Source organism: Cetorhinus maximus, chromosome 25 (assembly GCF_964194155.1).
Source record: "Cetorhinus maximus chromosome 25, sCetMax3.hap1.1, whole genome shotgun sequence".
Classification (NCBI taxonomy): Eukaryota; Metazoa; Chordata; class Chondrichthyes; order Lamniformes; family Cetorhinidae; genus Cetorhinus; species Cetorhinus maximus.
The window spans coordinates 39,221,919-39,242,225 of NC_135903.1; the positions used below are offsets into that span (position 1 = coordinate 39,221,919).

A 20,307-nucleotide genomic window follows, 5' to 3' on the forward strand; every position below is an offset into this window, starting at 1 on the left:
ATTTTCTGTAACCTATGCCAATTTATACATGGCTCAGGTAATAATCCAGAAATTATAACCGCTGAGCTTCTGCTTTTTACTTTAGTGCCTAACTCCTCATACTCTCTATGCAGAACCTCTTCCCTAATTCTACCTATGTCGTTGGTACCTACACGGACCACAACAACTGGATCCTCCCCCTCCCACTGCAAGTCCCTTTCCAACCCTGAGTAGATGTCCAAAACCCTGGCACCGAGCAGGCAACAGAGGTGCCTGGAGCCACACTCTTTGCTGCAGAGAACAGAGTCAATCCCTCTAACTATACTGTCCCCTGTACCACTACATTCCTTTTCGCTCTCCCCACTTGAAAGGCTTCCTGTATCACGGTGCCATGTTCTGTTTTCTCATCCACCCTGCAGCCTCCACTCTCATCCAGACAAGCTGAGAGAACCTCAAACCTATTGGACAATTGTAGAGGCTGACACTCCTGTACTCCTGCCCCCCCTGGGACCCCTTACCTGCCTCACTCACAGTCACACCCTCCTGTCCCTGACCACTAACCAACTTAAAAGACCCTATCCTAAGAGGTGTGACCGCCTCCTGGTACAAAGCACCCAGATAACTTGCCCCCTACCTGATGCATTGCAGTGTCTGCAGCTCAGCCTCCAGCTCAGTGACTCTGAGCCGAAGCTCCTCGAGCCGCAAACATTCACTTCAGACGTGTTTTCTCTGGATCACACTGGCATCCAGGAGCTCCCACATGCTGCAGCCTCGACACATCACCTGTCCTGACATCCTTAATGTGCTTTAAGTCATTACTTAATTATATTATTCACTCATTTATGGTGCTTTTTAATTTATTTTACTAACTTTAGCACCAGTTTGTATACTACTTTAGGCCTTAGGACTGGAACAGACCTTAACACTTACCAGATACTCACCAAACAGCTAGCGCCTTTCCCTGTAGTAGAGTAAGGACCAATTCCTACAGGGTGAGAAAGATAGAGAAAGCAAAAGGAAACAAGTACCTCTTTCCCCCTCCCCCGCTACTCACTGAACTCCCCACTCACCAAACTTTTAGGTATGGACTCAGTTCCTCAGCTGCACTCATGGTTGCGTCAGCTTCCTATGGACATCACAGGGCTCGGATAGGATATCATAAATCCCACCCGTTCCCAGCTGAAGGTGAGGCCCAGATGTCGATGGAAATGTGGAATACGCGCGGCCTCTTTATTTGTGCATTACTGCCCTTTCCCACCTTAAAACAGAAAAGCAAATCATCCCAGTGATCTCTCAAAGTAGGAGTGAGGCGAGGTCAGTTGCTTTGTTAAATATCTTCATGTACTGGAAGGCACAAGAAGGGATGGGTTCCAACATGGGTGAAAGGATTTATAGTGCTGTTGAAAGAAAGAACTTGCATTTGTATAGTGCCTACTTCAACCTCGAGCAATGAAGTACAATTTTGATTTGTAGTCGCTATTGGAGGGAATGTGGCCTCGACTTGCACACAGCAAGATCCCACGAGCAACAACGTGATAAATCTGTTTTAGTTATCAGATTAAATAATTGACAAGCCCATCAAGCAAGTGTTCCCTGCCCTTCACCATGGAGTGTTGGCAGAGCTTTTACTGAGAGGGCCGACGGGTCCTCCAAGAGCGCAGGGCTGCCTCCCTCTGTTCAGTGCTGGGAGCACCAGCCTTCATTTTGTGCTTCAATCTTGAGGGTGGGAACTTGAAGCCACAATCTTCTGACTGAAAGGCGAGGGTACTGCCATCTGAGCCAAAATTGACACAATTCATTGGCGAGTTCACCTGCTTTGTTCACCGCTCTCTAACTGCCCTTGAGAAAGCAGGTGGGGAGCCTCCGCACTCCCTGTTGTTCTTCCTACAATATGATTGGTGGAATGTTGGATTTGTCGGCAGCTTAAGTAACCGACCAGCACGAATCATTTCCACACGTCAGATACAAGGCCCCAGGGTTTCAATTTTACAGAGGAAAACAAAATGACTGAATTTACAGGATGTGATCCTGCAACACTGGTCAAATTCCGGAAATCTTGGGTCAATAAAAATAAGAACTTATTTTTTTTTAAAAATAGCTCTGAGTGTTCTTTCACCAGGGCTCATTTTGAGTTCGAGGTCGTTCTGGGAAGTTGTTAATCAACTTTTGTTAGTTTATGTATTTATTCATCGGACGTGGGAGTAACTGGCAGAGCCGGCATTTATTGCTTGTCCGAGCTGCCCTTGGACTGAGTGGCTGAGGATGGCAGGTTTCCAGCCTTACCAGACGTTGATGAACTAGTTTGGTTTTTTGTGACAGTCCAACAGCTTTTCACGCTCTCTTTGATTCAAGATTTTCATTTTTAAACTGAAGTCAAATTCACAAAACGCATGGTCAGAGTTGAGCTCATGTTCTCTGCATTATTAGTTTATTAACATAACCACTACACTGCTGTATCTGTTCTGATGTGTGATTCTGCAGTCCTGTGGCATACAACTCTGGTGCTGGTTAAACACTGGACACTGCTTACAACAGTGAGGGGACTGTGCGACTTTGTCTCTTTCTAGAGGCAAAAGTCCCTTTGTACATTCCCTTTGACCCTAATTTTCTTCATTCCTATCCAGACCCATCTCTACCATCAACACCTGCCAGGTTCCCACCTTCCTTGACATCCAAGCTGAGTTACATGAACAGCACCTACCGAGTTATCCAGAAGCCTCTCTCTTGGCTGGAAGCCGCCTGGCTCTGTGGGAGCCGCAATGAGACCCTGGTCACTGTGGTGGACCCCTACCATCAAGCCTTCCTCACACAGGTTGTGAACAGTGTCCAACTCCCCCTCTGGATTGGACTGTCGAACGTTGAGGTAATACCTGTCACCAAGACGCTTTTATCAGTGTTTACTCTGTAACCCGACGGTGTGAAATCGCTTACTTTTCATAAGTACCATGAGGAATGATAACTGTAACGGGTGTGGTGACTTGAGGCGCACTGTCCTAAGATGATGTTAAGGTGACCCAGTTGTGATCATGTTGATCAGTTGTGATCCCAATCGCCAGTGACAGGGAAATACATAGAGGTCACAAAACAGAACCAGACCATTCGGTCCAATCAGTGTCGGCATTTACCCTCCCTCAGAGTTTCCATATCCTTCAATCCCCTTTCCCATCACAGACATGAAGGAGATGGAGTGTAAAAGGCAGGGGGGAGTGACGGGTGGGGGAGGGTGACGGGTGGGGGAGGGTGACGGGTGGGGGAGGGTGACGGGTGGGGGAGGGTGACGGGCGGGGGGAGGGTGACGGGCGGGGGGAGGGTGACGGGTGGGGGGGAAAGTGGCAGGCGGGGGAGGGTGCCAGTGGGGCAAGGGTGATGGGCAGAGGGGGTGAGGGACGGGACAGAATGACGGGTGGGAGGGAGTGACGGGCCAGAGGAAGGTGCCAGCAGGGGGAAGGGTGACAGGTGGGGAGGGTGACGGGTGGGGGGAGAGTGTGGGGCGGGGGCAGGGTGACGGGCGGGGGGGGGAGGGTGACGGGCGGGTGGGGGGAGGGTGACGGGCGGGGGGGGGAGGGTGACGGGGCGGGGGGGAGGGTGACGGGCGGGGGGGGAGGGTGACGGGCGGGGGGAGGGTGACGTGCGGGGGGGGGAGGGGTGACGGGCGGGGGGGGGAGGGTGACGGGCGGGGGGGGGAGGGTGACGGGCGGGTGGGGGGAGGGTGACGGGCGGGGGGGGGAGGGTGACGGGCGGGGGGGAGGGGTGACGGGCGGGGGGGGGAGGGTGACGGGCAGGGGGAGGATGACAGGTGTTACAACTCATAACCCACAGGCACAAATGCCAAGTTTAGCCATTGTTGTCCAAAGCTTGTGATCTGTTACCTGGGCCTTTACTGTCATGGATAGTGGGACTGATTGAATTTATTCTTTCAAGGAGTTGCCACGGTCACAATCGGCATCTTCATGTGTTGTAATATTCAAGGGGCTATTAAATATCAAATATCTCACATCTGCAAGTATTTGCTGTCTACAAATACTTCTCTTGACACATTTCTTGTTGAACACTGGGTCTCCTGTGCTACAATAATCTAGGATTAATATTCTATTACAGACAGAAGATTTATATTTTGGTATCGCACTTGTTGTGGTTTTTTCTCCTCTAGCGGTTGGTGAGATGACAGATTGTGATGGTCAACAGGATTCTCTAATCGACTTGGAGTGAAGTTAGCTTCCCTCATTGTTGTATGTAGTGAGGGAATGGCCGACTGTGTCTGTCCCATCCTGTGCTCACAAACTCCTGCTCTTATCCTCACTGAGTCTGCTCCCAGCCCCCACAATCCACTCACCTTACCCCCTCCCCAACTCCACACCCTCCCACCCCCCCACAATCCACACACCTGACCCCTCCCCCACTCCACACCCTCCCCTCCCACCCCCCAACAATCCACACACCTTACCCCCTCCCCCACTCCACACCCTCCCCTCCCACCCCCCCAACAATCCACACACCTTACCCCCTCCCCAACTCCACACCCTCCCACCCCCCCACAATCCACACACCTTACCCCCTCCCCAACTCCACACCCTCCCACCCCACCCCACAATCGACACACCTTACCCCCTCCCCCACTCCACACCCTCCCACCCCCCCCACAATCCACACACCTTACCCCTCCCCCACTCCACACCCTCCCACCCCCCCACAATCCACACACCTTACCCCCTCCCCCACTCCACACCCCCCCACCCCCCCACCATCCACACACCTTACCCCCTTCCCCACTCCACACCCTCCCACCCCCCCACAATCCACACACCTTACCCCCTCCCCCACTCCACACCCCCCCACCATCCACACACCTTACCCCCTCCCTCCACTTCACACCCTCACCCACCCCATCCCACACCCTCCCCCCACTGCACACCCTCCCCTTCCCCACTCCACATCCTCGCCCCACACCCTCCCCTCCCCGCAGTCTCCACTCCCCCCACTCCACACCATTGCCCCCCCCACCCCACACCTTCCCATCCCCCCAGTCCCCTTCCCCCTCTACACCTTCCCCCTACCCTTCACCATCCCTTTCCCCCACTCCATGCACTAACCCCAACCCCACACCCTCCCTTCCCACCTTTCCCCCCCTACTCCACACCCTCTCCTGCCCACCACTGCCCTCCCCTCCCTCCACTTCCCTCCCTGCCACTGCTCCACACACCCCGCCCCCCACCTCCCCCACCGCCTGGCTGATGGTACTTGTTCACAAGGAGGGGACTGACCTTGTCAGCCAACACACTACACAACACAGAAGGGGCACTTTTAACCTCTCGATGCAGGAAACCCACAGGGTCGGGTGGAGCACCAGCTTTACCCTCCCCTCCCCCCCGCCGCCAAACCTAATATCGTTCTCCATTAAAGAAAAACTTGCATTTACCTAGCGCTTTTCATGACCACTGGACGTCTCAAAGTGTTTTACGGCCAATGAAGGTATTTCTGAAGTCTAGTTACTGATGTAATGTTGGCCACATCGACCTCATAGGAGACTTGGGGGTAACAGCAGATATGCACCCGATCCCAGCAGGTTTCCAATGGGTGGGTTAGGTTAAAAGTGCTGCCTGCAGACTTTGCTCATTACTAACCCCTCACAGTTACAAACACAGATCTCCGCACTGTGTCACGTCTCACTCATTTGGAGCACCTTATAACCTTTGATATAAGTCAGTCTCAAGTCCCTATGTGCGCACTGAACTTGTCCCCTGATTATGAACTGTTGCTCTGATGTTAGCCGACGGGTCCTAAAGGGTTAACAGGGATTTTACACACAGCTGTTTCTGGGCTCAGCTTTAACTGGGTTCACAACCCAAACCTCACGCTCAGCATTTTGCTGTTTCTGACAGTCAATGTATATAAAAATCCTCCCAACTGCATTCAAAGTCCACCAGCCCCATCCGCTCAGCCCAGAGCTCGGGTGGCTTGGAAGCAGGAATGAGCCTCACACCAGCTCCTCTTCGATCGGGGATTTTGTGGATTCCACCTCTCTCTATAATTACCAGCCCTGATTGGATGTATTCCCGGAGGTTTACTCACATACTCTTCCACCTCCAGCCAGAAACTTGAACAACAGATCATTTTTGTTTCATGGCCTTACGATTTTATTTTCCTTGCGTTGCTGTAGACTGTGCCCTGGAGATTAAACTTAATTTCTGGGGACCCCTGGCCAATCCTGGAGGATTGGTAACCCGCCTCTCTGGAGAGCTTCTTGCTCCATCCACTTTCCCGGTCTGTCACTTTGCTCTAGGCAGAGAGCTGACCAAGAGGGACTATTCCGCAATCTCTCCGACTGGACAACCATCGTTCTTGTCCTCACAGACTCTGCTTCGTCTGCCCCCCACCCCCTCACCCCCCACCCCCTCCCCTGTACAGCCCTGTACGTCACATTCTTAATTACTCTCAACAAATGCACGGACACAGTCAGAAAACCCACAGTATGGACAAGACTGCTGCACAATCCCCGCTCCAGGGACCCATTCCGATATTGGCTCCCTTTCATCAGCCTCCATGCTCACTGACTGACATTGGCCCCTGGTCAAGCAGAATTAAATTTAAAATTCTCCCTGGCTTGGCCCCTCCCTATCTCTGTAACGTCCTCCAGCCCTATTCATCCTCTGAGGACCCTGCCCACCTGCAGTTCTGACCATTTGCACAATCTTCATTTTAATCACTCCGCCAATGGTGGCTGGTGTCTTCATTGCCGAGGCCACGAGCTATGGAACTCCCTCCCTACACCTCAGCCTCTCTACCTCACTATCCTCCTTTAAGACACTCCTTAAAACTTGCCTCTTTGACCAAGCTTTTGGTCGCCTGGCCTAATATCACTGTACAAAAACAGAATTACCTGGAAAAACTCAGCAGGTCTGGCAGCATCGGCGGAGAAGAAAAGAGTTGACGTTTCGAGTCCTCATGACCCTTCAGCAGAACTGGTCTGCTGAAGGGTCATGAGGACTCGAAACGTCAACTCTTTTCTTCTCCGCCGATGCTGCGAGTTTTTCCAGGTAATTCTGTTTTTGTTTTGGATTTCCAGCATCCGCAGTTTTTTTGTTTTTATCTAATATCACTGTATGTAGCTTGGTGTCAAATTTTGCTTGATAAGGCCCCTATGTAGCGTCTTGGGATGTTTTATGCGTGATAGATGCTTTGTAAGTACAAGTAGTAGTAGTTGTTGTTGTTCTCTGCTTCTCTCTCTCTCTCTCTCTCTCTCTCCTCCACACTGCCACACTCAGTAACCGCTGTGATCTTTTGCAGGGAGCCAGGTCCTTCTCCTGGTTGAGTGGGGAGGAATCGGACTACACCAACTGGCAGGAGGGGGAGCCGCGCCAGATCTTGGGCTGCGCTCACATGGACGTGGACGGGACGTGGCGAACGTCCAGCTGCGAGACGAAGCTGAAGGGAGCCATCTGCAAAGTGGCTGGAGGTAGGCAGAGCGGGCAGCTCCACCCTCTGTAGTGGCAGGAGGCGGGTGAGTTTTTGGAAGGGTCCTGGAGACTGAGAGAGAGGAGGCTGCTGTGGAGCAGGAACATGGTCAGCTGGGCCGAGTGGCCTGTTTCTCTGCTGTCAAACTTTACGTCATTCTCCAAAAGTCCTTGAAGGTGCTGTCACCTCCCGAATCTGTGCCCATCTTTCCGAGAATTCCATGTTTAAATCCCTGCAATCAGATTTCCGCCCCTCACTGTCCCAAAACAGCTCCTATCAAAGTTACAAATGACATCCTTTGTGATTGTGACAAAGGTAAACTTGACCACCTCGTCCTTCTTGACCTGTTAGCAGCCCTTGGCATGGCTGACCACACCGTCCTCCTCCAATGCCTCTCACTGGGTAGGGCTGTTCTCACCTGGTCCCATTCTTATCTATCTAATCGTAGCCTGAGCATCACTTGCAATGGCTTCTCTTCCTGCTCCCACATCGTTACCTCTAATGGCCCTAAGGATCTGTCCTTGGGTTCCCCTCCTATTTCTGATCAACATACTGCCCCTCAGCAACATCATCCAAAAGCACAGCGTTATGTTTTCACATGTACGCTGATGAAACCCAGTCATATCTGACCAGCTCTCCCAACTCCACCACTGTTGCTTACTTGTCAAACTATTTATCCAACATCCAGTACTGATGAGGAGAAATTTCTGCCAATTAAATATTGGGAACTGAAGCCATTGTTTTCAGTCCCTGCTCCACACTCTGTTCCCTCGCTACCGACTCCATCCCTCTCTCTGGCAACAGCCTGAGGTTAAACTAGTCTATAAACCAGCCTCACAACCCTCCCAGATATCAGCGTCCATCAATCCTGGCCTCTGCTGCATTCCCAATTTTAATTGTTCCACCATTGGGGGTCGTGCCTTCAGTTGCCTGGGCCCCAAGCTCTAGAATTTCCTCCCAACACCTCTCCACCTCTTGCCTCACTTTCCCCCTTTAAGACACCAGCTCTTTGACCAAGCTTTTGTTCATCTGATCTGAGATCCCCTTAGGCGGCTTGCTGCCTTATTTGGTTTTACAACACTCCTGCGAAGCGCTTCGGGGCATTTACAATGTTAAAAGTGCTATATAAATGTAGGTTGTTCTTCTAACAAAAGAAGGTAAAGTTATAGGTTGGGTATTCAAAATTATAAATTATTCCTCAAAATGATAGCGTTCACATCAGTGATTGTCAGAGCTTCACAGATTTATTAAGCCTACGTTAATAATTATTCATAGAATAGAATCAAACAGCACAAAAGGAGCCCATTCAGCCCATTGTATCTGTGCCAGCTCTTTGAAAGAGCTATTCAATTAGCCCCATTGCCCTGCTCTTTCCCCATTCCCCTGCAAACTTTATTCCCCTTGAAGTATTCATTTTTGAAAATCACTAATGAATTTGTTTTGAACACCTTTTTTGGCAGTGCCCAACATCCCAACAACATTATTGACAATAATTAAACACACACTGAACAGCGGCACTTCACAACATAACCTTACAGACTATTAGCTGGAGAATCCAAAACATCATGTGGTTTCAGTTCTGTTATTTTCTAGGTTGACCTTTGAATGCAGAGCGACCTGTCCAAACCCTCAACTCTTTTGGACCTGTCATTTTCCAGGCTTGCTAGTTGACAATTCATATAATCCACAATGTTACCAAACACAGTTATCGTTCAACCCTGATTTGACTGCCCTGTCCCTTCAGCAACTCAGCAAGACTGCAGAAAAAAATTAAAACCTGCAGCAACCTCATCGGTAAACTGGCTGGTCCCTCGTGGCGATCACAGGCCCTCTGTTCTTGGCCATCATGTCCTCAACTACAGAATACTGTGCCCCTGTATGGTACCAATCTGCCCACACCAAACTTATCAAAGTGCAACTCAACTCAATGTGCATCATTGAGTTTATGACCAACTTGCCTCCCCTGGCTCCCAGTCCTGAGCAACATTGGCCCATCTCCAGCGCCTGCACACCGCCCGCCACCCCCCCCCAACAAAATGAAATCAGGAAGGTAATTGCAACAGGCAAGCTACTGGAGAAGGTCTACACCAACCCAAGCCTGCCCTTCTAGGATCTCCTTAACCCACCAGCAGTCCACCTTCCCTCACGCCACCCCAGATGGTTGAACCCACCACTCCAAGGTGTAACAGCTGAGGACCTGTGGCAGGAGGAAACACCCACCAGAAACCACCCTCTCATCATAGACCCCGCTGCTCATCCACTAAGCTTTGATCTTCTGCGGCAACAGTGAGCCCTTTAAAACCATTTCCGGGTTGGCCAAGACCTCGATACAACCACCCACTATCAGTGGAGTTGCCAAGACCATCCAGGCTGCAGCTGTGGTGCAGCCCGAACAATGACTCTCATTATCGAGCAGTGCCCGCTGGCTGAGCTTGAAGGCAGGCCTGAAGATCTCCATCTAGCCACTGTCAAGGCTATTGCTTGGCTCTGTGACTGGGAACACGCTAAATAAATAAATAAATAAATAAATAAATAAATAGCTCACAGTTCTTCGACTCCCTAACTTTCTCAGGCAGTTTCAAGGCTTGAGCTAACAAGGAGGGCTTCTCTGATTAGTCCTTTTCTTACAATCACTCACGTGCTGTAATAATCCATAGCGTACAGCTCCTGTAGTTACAGTATGCTGTGGTTGGGGCTGTGAGGCCTGCACAGACCCTCACCTGCAGTAAGAGCTTATAGGAAATCTGTGCTGCAGCGTTGGAGTCTGCATGTCTACATTCACCAATATGAGGCCCCACATCACAGAGAGCCTCTCAGATAGGGACTCGCTTTAAAGATTGGAAGCCAACGATCTCCACACTGAAGATAAAAATTAATGCCCTTTGACCTTTTAAGAATAAATTGGATAGATGCATGGATGGGAGAGGTCTGGAGGGTTATGGACTGGGTGCAGGTCAATGGGACTAGCGGAATAATATTTCGGCACAGACTAGAAGGGCCAAATGGCCTGTTTTCTGTGCTGTAGTGTTCTATGGTTCTATGATCTCTCATTCTCTGCACTTCTAAGACTTTCTGTTGCTTTGGGCTTCTCAAACTTATGATCTCCCCTCCCACCTACTCTTAATGGCTGACTCAAGATCTTCCCTTCCCCTCCTCATCATCCTGCCTGGCTCCCGATGCAGCCTCTTGAAAGCTGTCGACAATATTGATGGACAGTGACACCGACATCCCCACCTGCTGGTGGGAAGCCAGATTGCAGACCCATTCTGACCTCCATTAGCTAACGCTCAGTTCACAGTGACACATATTTCACCTCACCAATCAAGGCAGGGTCAGGCCACTAAGTGAAAGGGCTCTAATTTTTATAAGAGGCTTTCATCATACTGCCTGGAGAGCTGTTCACTTATAGAGCTTGTGATTTATCTGAATCTACAGTGTTCCTTTGTTCACCAGCTGGAGAAAACTGCTATCTGCAAATGGCAACTTGGATTCTTGACATTTGTTTATTTTCTCCATCTCTCTCTCTCTCTCTCATTGTCTGTCTTCCTTTCTGTAATTCTTATAACTGTGTTCTGGCAACGTGTTCTCCTGTCTGCCCACACTTTGTCATTATTGTGCTTTGTGTAGAGAAACAGAAGCCTAGGTATTTGACCGTGCCTGTCACTAGGGGAACAGGATGCTTGAACAATGAGGCTGAGTCTCCCCTGATACTGCGTCTCGAACTACTGGAGCCAGCCAGGCCTGAGAGCCCATTGGTGAAGTGTAGAGTGAGATCAGGAACTGCTCATGTGGCAGCCACAGTCAGGGAAGCGAGTGCAGGATTGGGGCAGGGGCTGGATTCAGGAGTTTAGGGGTCAAGGCTCTGATGGGAAAGTGTGCTTTATCAGTCCCTAATATTTAAATCCCTCCATTTTACAGAAGTGCAATTCACTTATGTCATTCCAGGAGCAGTGCCAAACATTAGGAGCTTTAATAAATATCGGGATCCCTGGCTGTGGTGTGTTCAATCTCAGGGAATAATTGTAAATTGTGCAAAGTTCACATTTTAACAAAATTTTGCGTCACAGCTGTTTGGTTCTGTTCTCCCAGCTGTAGATATGTTGTGTTACAACAATATAGCAGGCGCCTTGATATTAATGGTAACCCTCACTCCAGACACTCGTGGTGTGTGCCGCATTTCCCATCAGTTCAGGCCGGAGTTTCCAGCTCTCTCTCTCTCTCTCTCTCTCTCTCCCACTTTGTTCAGCTTCCCCATTCTCCCACATGCCGAGTTTGTCTGTTTCAGATCACTTCTCCCAGCGACTCCGTTCTTGCTGGTGTGCTTTGAGATGAGATGTTAAACCGAGGCCCCGTCCGCCCTCTCAGGTGGACGTTTAAACATCCTGCGACACTATTGCAACAAAGAGCAAGCCAGGTCTCCCCTAGTGTTTTTTTACTTCTCAACCAATGTCACTAGCCCAGTACAAATAAAGAAATAAGAATGGAAAATACTAGAAATACACAGCTGGCCTGACAGCATCTGTGAAGAGATTAGCTGTCTGAAAAGGACCGCGGGCAGTGTTCCAGATAAATTTTCTATCAACAAGTGCTACTGTTTTTTTTATATAAGGGGACACCAGAGTGAAGCTATGAGGTTGCATCAGTTAATTCAACCTTCTGGGTGCATTATAATACCCACGCTTTTAGAGAAAAGGTTTTCATTTATATGGTGCCTTTCACAACCCAAGGCACATTACAGCTATTGAAGTACTTTTAAAGTAAGGTCACCATTATAATGGAGGATATGCAGCAGCCAATTTGTGCAGGGCAAGACCCCACCCGTACAGCAAAGTGATAATGACCAGTTAATCGTTTTAGCTTTGTGATTGTGGTTGCAGGATACATATTTGTCAGGATATCAGGGAGAACTAATGACAAAATAGTGCCATGGCATCTCTTACACCCATGTGAATGGGAAGACAGGGCCTCGGTCTGATGTCTCAGCCAAAAGATGGCACCCCTGACAGTGCGGCACTCCCTCAGCACTGCACTGGACTGTCAGCCTAGAACGTGATTTGAGTCCATGGTTCCCTGTCTCAAAGGTGAGAGTGTTACCAGCTGAGGCCTTGGGATGTTTTACTGCCTTAAAGGCACTATATAAATTCAAGCTGTTGTTGTTGAGTAACAGTGAGCATCTTTATTACGCCAATTGAAGCATTCCAACCATTCCACAGGAGAATGAGTTTGCAGGTTTGAACTCCGCAGTGAGGGGCGGGAGTCCCGCTTGGCCCTTGATAAGCCTGCCTGCAGCGCTCTATGGCTCCAAGCGGACTCTGCTTCCGTGAGATGGTGGGGGGGGGAGGCATCAGCACCCCACCCCCATTATTCAGCCCATTGACCCTGTTTCTCTCCCCAGAGACCTGCTGAGTATTTGCAGCATTTTCTGTTTATATTTCCAATTTCCAGCATCCACAATGCTTTGCCATTTTGAGTAGTAGACAAGCAAACCAAAGGAGATAAATTGAAATTCCACCAGTGAAATTTAATTCAATTTAGGTTTTTGTCAGAGTATCCAGGGCTATGGAACTAGGAGGCAGATCAGAAACAAAATCTAATTGAATGTTGGAAGAAGCTCGAGGGGCTGAATGGCCTCATGTTCCTATATACCAGTAAACCTGTTTACAGTGTTAGCGAGAGGAAATGGCCCCTTGAGAACCAGGATATTTCTGTCTGTTGGATTCTGAATTTAACCTCTGATGATTTTTTTCCTTCTCAGACTCATGGTCCAGCAAGTCAACTTTTGCTGGGACTTGCCCAAGCAGCCTACAGGATTCTTCCTGGATCCCCTTCCGTAATCACTGTTACACCTTCCATTTGGAGAAGAAGGCCACGCCCAAAGACGCAGCTAAGTTCTGCCAGAAAGGTATGTGAAAAGTACGATAACGTGGATGAAGAAATCTCTGATAATTCATACCTGCTGGGCGGGGCGGGGGGGGTCGGGGGTGGCGCTTTATCCACCTTATAGAAACCGGGTGCTGTGGGATAACCCAGGCTGTTCTCTGCAGTTACTGTGCCAGCTGCTCTAGTTGACGCTCCTTTTCCAATTGTTTTTGAACAGTGCATGGGGCCGAGATGCTGTCCATTCTCGATGAGACTGAGAATGTGTTTGTATGGGAACACCTACAGACATATGAAAATGACACCAAAGGCGCTTGGCTAAGTCTCATGTACAACACAAAGAGTAAGTTTGTCTTAACGCCGCAGAGCAATCTGTATTTATATTTGCTCCATTTTCTATGGAACATGGATACTATAAGCAGTGTGGTTATAATGAACACACCACAAATGTTAGCAGCAAATACCGAATGCTTGTGCCCACAAACCTTATTTCCTGTTGGCACAATTTTTGGTCTTGTTTTCTAATCACTATTGTGATTAGAACCATTGTGTTATGTTAACATTTCCCACTCAATTTTTCTGTCAGTGATCAGAGTGTAGCTGCGGGTTCTGGCCCCTAAGTGGCACTGCCTCTTCCCTCGCGTTCCCATCTTGTCTATTAAAATCAAACTTATTCATCAACTCGCTGCAGGTATAACCACTGATAATTTACATCTGTCCATTAAAAAGCAGGAACTCGTTGCTGGGAAACGGAACCGTTTTCTGATTTGGGACATCCAGCAGCAGCATCGACCGCTCCAAGTTCAGTTAATTAATACAGGGTAAAGCTCCATAAAAAAAATCCCTCAACCCAAACCACAGAAATGTACCTCCTTCTGGACCCATGAGAGATTTCTCAATGGCTCATACAAGCCAATCCTTTGACTTCTCCAGATGTGTTTGATAATAAAGAACCAGCTGTGGTTTGGTCTCCCTCCACCGGCAACTGGGCTGAAACCAGCCCAACTCATTTCGCTGAGCACGAACGTAAAATACTGCAGACGCTGGAAGCCTGGGATAAAAATAGAAAATGTTGGAAATCCGCAGCGCGCCAGGCAACAAAGGTGGAGAGAGAAACGGCCAACGTTTCAGGTCGATAGTCTTTCGTCAGAATTGGAAAGGGTTAGAGATGTAACAGGTTTTAAGCAAGTGCCTGAGCACAAAATTGTTACGACACAGAAAGAGGCCATTCGGCCCCTCTAGCTGTCCAACTGAGCATTATGACTTAGTGCCAATCTCCTGCCTTTTCCCCGTAGCCCTGCACATTGTTTCCCTTTACATAACCACCTAATGCCCTATTGAATGCCTTGATTGAACCTGCCTCCACCACCACTTCCAGGCAATGCCCTCCAGAATCGAACCACTCGCTGTGTGAAAAAGATTTTTCTCACATCATATTTGCTTCTTTTGCAAATCACTTTAAATCTGTGCCCTCTCGTTCTTGATCCTTTTACGAGCGGAAACATTTTCTCCCTATCAACTCTATCCGGCCCCTTCATGATTTTGAACATCTCTATCAAATCTCCTCTTAGCCTTCTCCTCTCCAAGGAGAACAGCCCCAACCTCTCCGATCTATCTTTGTAACTCAAGTTTCTCATCCCTGGAACCATTTGTGTAAACCTCTTCTGCACTCTCTCCAATGTGTTCACATCCTTCCTATAATGTGACGCCCAGAACTGTACACAATATTCCAGCTAAGGTCTAACTAGTGTCTTATATAAGCTCATCATAACCTCCCCGCCCTTGAACTCTATATCCCGCTTAATAAAGCTCAGGATACTATAAGCTTATTTACTGCTCTCTCTACCTGTCCTGCCGCCTTCAGTGATCGATGCACATATACATCCAGGTCCCTCTGCACCTGCACACCTTTAAGAATCATATCCCTTATTTTATATTGCCTCTCCATTTTCTTCCACCAAAATGCATCACCTCACACTTCTCTGCATTGAACTTCATCTGCCACCTATCTGCCCACTCCATGAGCTTGTCTATGCCCTTTTGAAGTTCTACACTGTCCTCCTCACAGGTTCCAATGCTTCCAAGTTTTGTATCATCCACAGAGGAAGGGGAAGAAGGGAGTGGAGGAAAGAACAAAAAGGAAGGTCTGTGATAGGGTGGAAGACAAGTAAGATTAAGTGACAGAAGGGACGATGATGCAAGGCCAACGGAGATGGACACAGGACCAGAAAGAAAAGGTGGATTAGAGGAGGTGTCAATGGAGATAGCAGACTCATTGGCTGCCATTGAGAAAATGGGAGAGAGGTTATGAGTCCAGAAGGCTGTAAAGGAGGCGAGGAGACTGCATCATGAACAGCGAATACTAAATTGAAAAAAGTACAAGTAAATCACTGTTTCAGCTGGATGACATCTGCCTTTTATCTCCTCTCTCCACCTGGTCCCCTCCCTCGGGCAGTCATTGGCCATCTCAACCTCTCTGCTCCCTTCACTCACTCTAACCTGTCTCCATCTGAACTTGCTGCACTCCGTTCTCTCAGGTCCAATGCTAACATTGTCATCAAACCTGCTGACAAGGGTGCCAAGGGTTGTTGTCTGGCAAACCGGCCTCTGTCACCAACTCTCCAGCACTTCTCCCTACCTCCCCAGGAACCTGACCCCACTACCGAAGATCAAGCTGTAGTTCCCAATGTCACTGGCGTCATTGCCTCTGGAGATCTTCCCTCTATGGCCTCATAATCCCCCAAACCTGCTCAGCCCCCTCCTACCTACCTCCAGACAAGACTGTTTTTGACCCACTGACTGATTTCTTCCTACCTCAACTCTTCTTTTGCGTCCCTTGTCCGTTTCTTCCGACCAACATTTGCAACACTTCCGATGCTTGATGTCACTTGAACAGTTGGCAGTTCCCTGGCCCTAACCATCTCCTCTTCACCGTGGACGTCCAATCTCTCTGCACCTCCATCCCCCAGTGAGATAGTCTTAGCGCTCTTCACTTCTTTCTCAAAGGAGGCCCAGCTGGTCCCCATCTACCACCGCCCCCCTCGGCCTGGCAGAACTGGCTCTCACGTTGCACAATGGATCCTTACTCCAGATAAAAACTGTTACTATGGGAGCCCATAGTCCTCCCTCAGTACTGCCCTGGAGGTGGCAGCCAAGGCAATGCACCCAAGTCTCTGGAGTGGGAGTTGAACCCACAAGTTTTTGACTTGAGGCAGGAGTGCTACCCATTGAGCGATGGGTGAGTAGAGGCCTGAGTTGCATATTTTGGACATGAGGAATGTGCTACTGAATGTTTGCACAACAAGCTGGGTCTGAAACAAAAACAGAAAATGCTGGAAAAACTCAGCAGGTCTAACAGCATCTGTGGAGAGAACGACAGAGTTAACGTTTCAAGTCCGTATGACTCTTCTTCAGAGCTAAAGAGAAGTAAAAATGTGATGAAATTTATACTGTTTAAGGGGGGGGTGGAGCAGGTGAAGCTGGATAGAAGGCCAGCGATAGGTGGGGACAAAGGAGAGATGATCCTGTCCGTATGACTCTTCTTCGGAGCTCTGAAGAAGAATCATATTGGAGTGGAAACGTTAACTCTGTTCCTCTCTCCACAGATGCTGCCAGACCCGCTGAGTTTTTCCAGCATTTTCTCTTTTTATTTCAGATCTCCAGCATCTGCAGTGTTTTGCTTTTATTTTAGTATTGGAATAGTTGCAAGCCCCTGATGGAACAATAATTGTTCAGCCTGATGGCTGTTTAGTGATTGATCAATTTAACAGCAGCCTTATCTTATACAGCACAGTACCCTCTCCCTGATGAGCTAAGGCTGTAAATATTAACTTCAGCAATGGAAAGTCACATTTAGATGCTTTTAGTTACCGGCCAATAAAGCAGAGAGATAGTACTGCTGTCAGTGACTTAGAATAACCTGTCAAAAGGGACACTTTTGCTCCCAGGTCATTTAATCCTTTGATTGTTAATCATTCCGCTCTTTAATTATTACCATTTCTCACCTCTCATCTCCTGAAGCCACTGACTCAAGCTAGGGTACGGGCAGTCCTAAAATACGTTAGCGTAGAGCCTCAGCTTTATCTGCAGTCAGGGATCTGGATATAAATTGCACTCAAAATTGGGCTAGTTTTGAGAAGTCGCTTTTTCTCAATTTTCCACTCACACTCATTTGCCTATCTCTGAATGCAAAATCTTCCGTGGACTGGTGTATTCGGAGGTGCTTTCGAGTGTATCTTTTAAATCTGCTTTAAAAAAATTCCTTGATATGTTTAAGAGTGGTTAACTTGGTGCGGTTCTGTGTGTGGTGCCTGCCTCTAATACAATGCTTTTATAAACCAATGGAGTGATGGTGGAATAGTCATAACATCACTGGATTAGTAATCCAGAGGCCCAGGCTAACTCTCGGGGGACATGGGTTCAAATTCAATTAGTAAACCTGGAATTGAAAGCTAGTCTCAGTAATGGCGACCCTGAAATTATCATCGATAGCTGGAAGAACTCACCTGGTTCACTAGTGTCCTTTAGGGAAGGAAATCTGCCACCCTTACCTGGTCTGGCCTACATGTGATTCCGGACCCACAGCAATGCGGTTGACTCTTAACTGCCCTCTGAAATGGCCCTAGTTCAAGGGCAGTTAGGGATGGGCAACAAATACTGGCCTTGCCAGTGACACCCACATCCCATGAAAGAATGAAGAAAAAAAAATTAGTGCAAATGATTGTGGAAACTCAATTTATGTTGAATGTTATTTTGTACAATTTGTAAAATTCCACAATCATTTGTACTGGTTTGGCTGATTTCTGGCAAGTTGCAATGAGAAAAACCATTGAAAAACCTAGCAGAAACCAGGCCATTATTTGAAAGATCTTTTAGATGGCTAAGTTCAGGTACTGAGCATCAATCAGCTGTTTGACTGTGAGTGGCATCACAGCTTAGCCTTTACTGGCTTTGGCTCACATGCCCACCTAAACATTTTCTGAAAATGTCGCTGGGTAACTGTTGAGATTGGGAATTTTCCCCTCCTCAGCCCATCAGCACCACAACTAAAATCATCTGTGTCTGCTGAGACCATGGACGTGGATCTGAACTTTCCTGCTCCATATTGAACAGTACCACCCCATGTAGTGCCTTCAATTAAATAACTTCTCTCAAGTTGAAAGACCAGTTACTGTAATCAGTGAAGTTACCATGTGGTGCAGTTAGTGTATGTGGTTACCATGTGGTGCAGTTAGTGTATGTGGTTACCATGTGGTGCAGTTAGTGTATGTGGTTACCATGTGGTATTGTTTGTGCAGTTAACAGGCGGTTTAGTCAGTGCAGTTACTGTGTGGTATAGTTAATGTGGTTACCCTGTGGTGTAAACAGTTAATGTAGTTAGTGCAATAACCATGTGGCGTAGTTAATGAGGTCACCATGCAGTGTAGTTAGTGCGGTCACCACACAATATAGTTAATGGGTTTGCCATGCGGTGCGGTGAATGCGGTTAACGTGCAATGTAGTATATGTGGTCACTATGCGGTTAGTTATTGCAGTTACCATGCAGTGTGGTTATTATGGTTACCGTGTGGTATGGTTATTTCAGTTACCATGGGGGTTAGTATATGACAGTGATCTTCACTATTTTTCAAGCAAGGGCCACTTTAGCAAAATACCTGCAATGTGAGAGCCACATCGACCAGTAAATTATCATTGCTTACTACTCCTTCCTGATAGAGTGTTACAGGGTGACTCTTTGTGGCTCGTTTATGGTCTTATCATGGCCACTACTTCCTCCAGCCTCCTCGGTTTCTGTGGTTGTTGCAGATATGCTTTTGTTCATTTCATTAATATCCACAGTTACGTTCTGATTATCTGCTTCTGTTTCACTTTCTGATTTTATCTTCAACAGAATGAAGAATCAATCCATTCTTTCCAGTCACTCACTTGGGCCAGAAAAGTACACGACACCACCAGTTAAATACTCTGCTAGTTCGACAGTAGTTGCTATGGTGATATAACTGTTTCTTTACAATGCACATAATTAGATATACTTATTGATGCACATTGTACCGTGACTTTTGGTAAGGCTCCGTACACATTTTTTAATGTTAAAAATAAAATAAATAGGAATACTGTAAGTCCCCACTTAAAGTTGTGGTTGTGTCCCTGAAAATCACAACTTTAAGTGAATTATTGGTTTCCATAGGAATCAATGTTAAAAACTGTAGTTAGATTCTGTAGGAACTTCCTCATCAAATAAAAACAAAGATTAAAACATTATACCCTCTTAGTTGGAATTTTCTAAATTGGTAAATTCCCACATTGGTAAAGAAAATAACTTTTATATTGTTAAACTTATTTTATTTTTTAAAAAAAGTAGCTTTCTACTTACAGTACCTCCTGCCTGCCACCAATCCTCCTTCCTGAACTTCCTGCACCCTGATCCTCCTGGTCACTGCAGATCCTCCTCCTCCCCAACCCTCAGCATTGTGGTCCCTCTCCATCCCCAATCTACAAGTTGTAGCCTCTCCCCCCCCTCTCAGACCCACCCTCTCGCAGAACCTCCCACTCCCTGGCTCACCCTCTTACTGCTTCCCTCTCCTGGACTTGCATTCCCATTCAAGATCCAGATCCAATCCAAAGCCAGAGCTCCGATGTTGTGGAAATGCGAGCGCTGATGGTGCAGAAGTACTGAGCTGGGGCTGCAACAATCCATGATTTTTTAAACGCTCCTACTTGCTGCTTCCCTCTCCTGAAGCCTCACTGTGAGTGAGACAGGGGCAGCTTTGACAGTCACTTGGGGTGATGGTGTAGTGGTGTTGTCAGTGGACGAGTAACCCAGAGCCCCAGGACAATGCTCTGGGGACCCGGGTTTAAATCCCATTGCAGCACATGGTGACATTTGGTACAATGTGCATCAATAAGTATATCTAAATATGTGTGTTGTAAAGTAACAGTTATATCATCATAACAACTACTATAGAACTAGTAGAGTATTCAACTGGAAATTTAATTCAA

General features: G+C 47.9%; 1 protein-coding gene across 1 annotated transcript in view; it reads left to right on the top strand.

Annotated features, from left to right (window-relative positions):
• The window catches only part of mrc2 (mannose receptor, C-type 2), a 278,857-nt gene that overhangs the window by 250,406 nt on the left and 8,144 nt on the right, over positions 1–20,307 (top strand). Inside the window, exons 24-27 of the mRNA XM_078529833.1 lie at positions 2,604–2,842; positions 7,264–7,432; positions 13,187–13,333; positions 13,529–13,651. Coding sequence (XP_078385959.1) covers positions 2,604–2,842; positions 7,264–7,432; positions 13,187–13,333; positions 13,529–13,651 — 678 coding nt within the window. The remainder of the gene's footprint in view (positions 1–2,603; positions 2,843–7,263; positions 7,433–13,186; positions 13,334–13,528; positions 13,652–20,307) is intronic.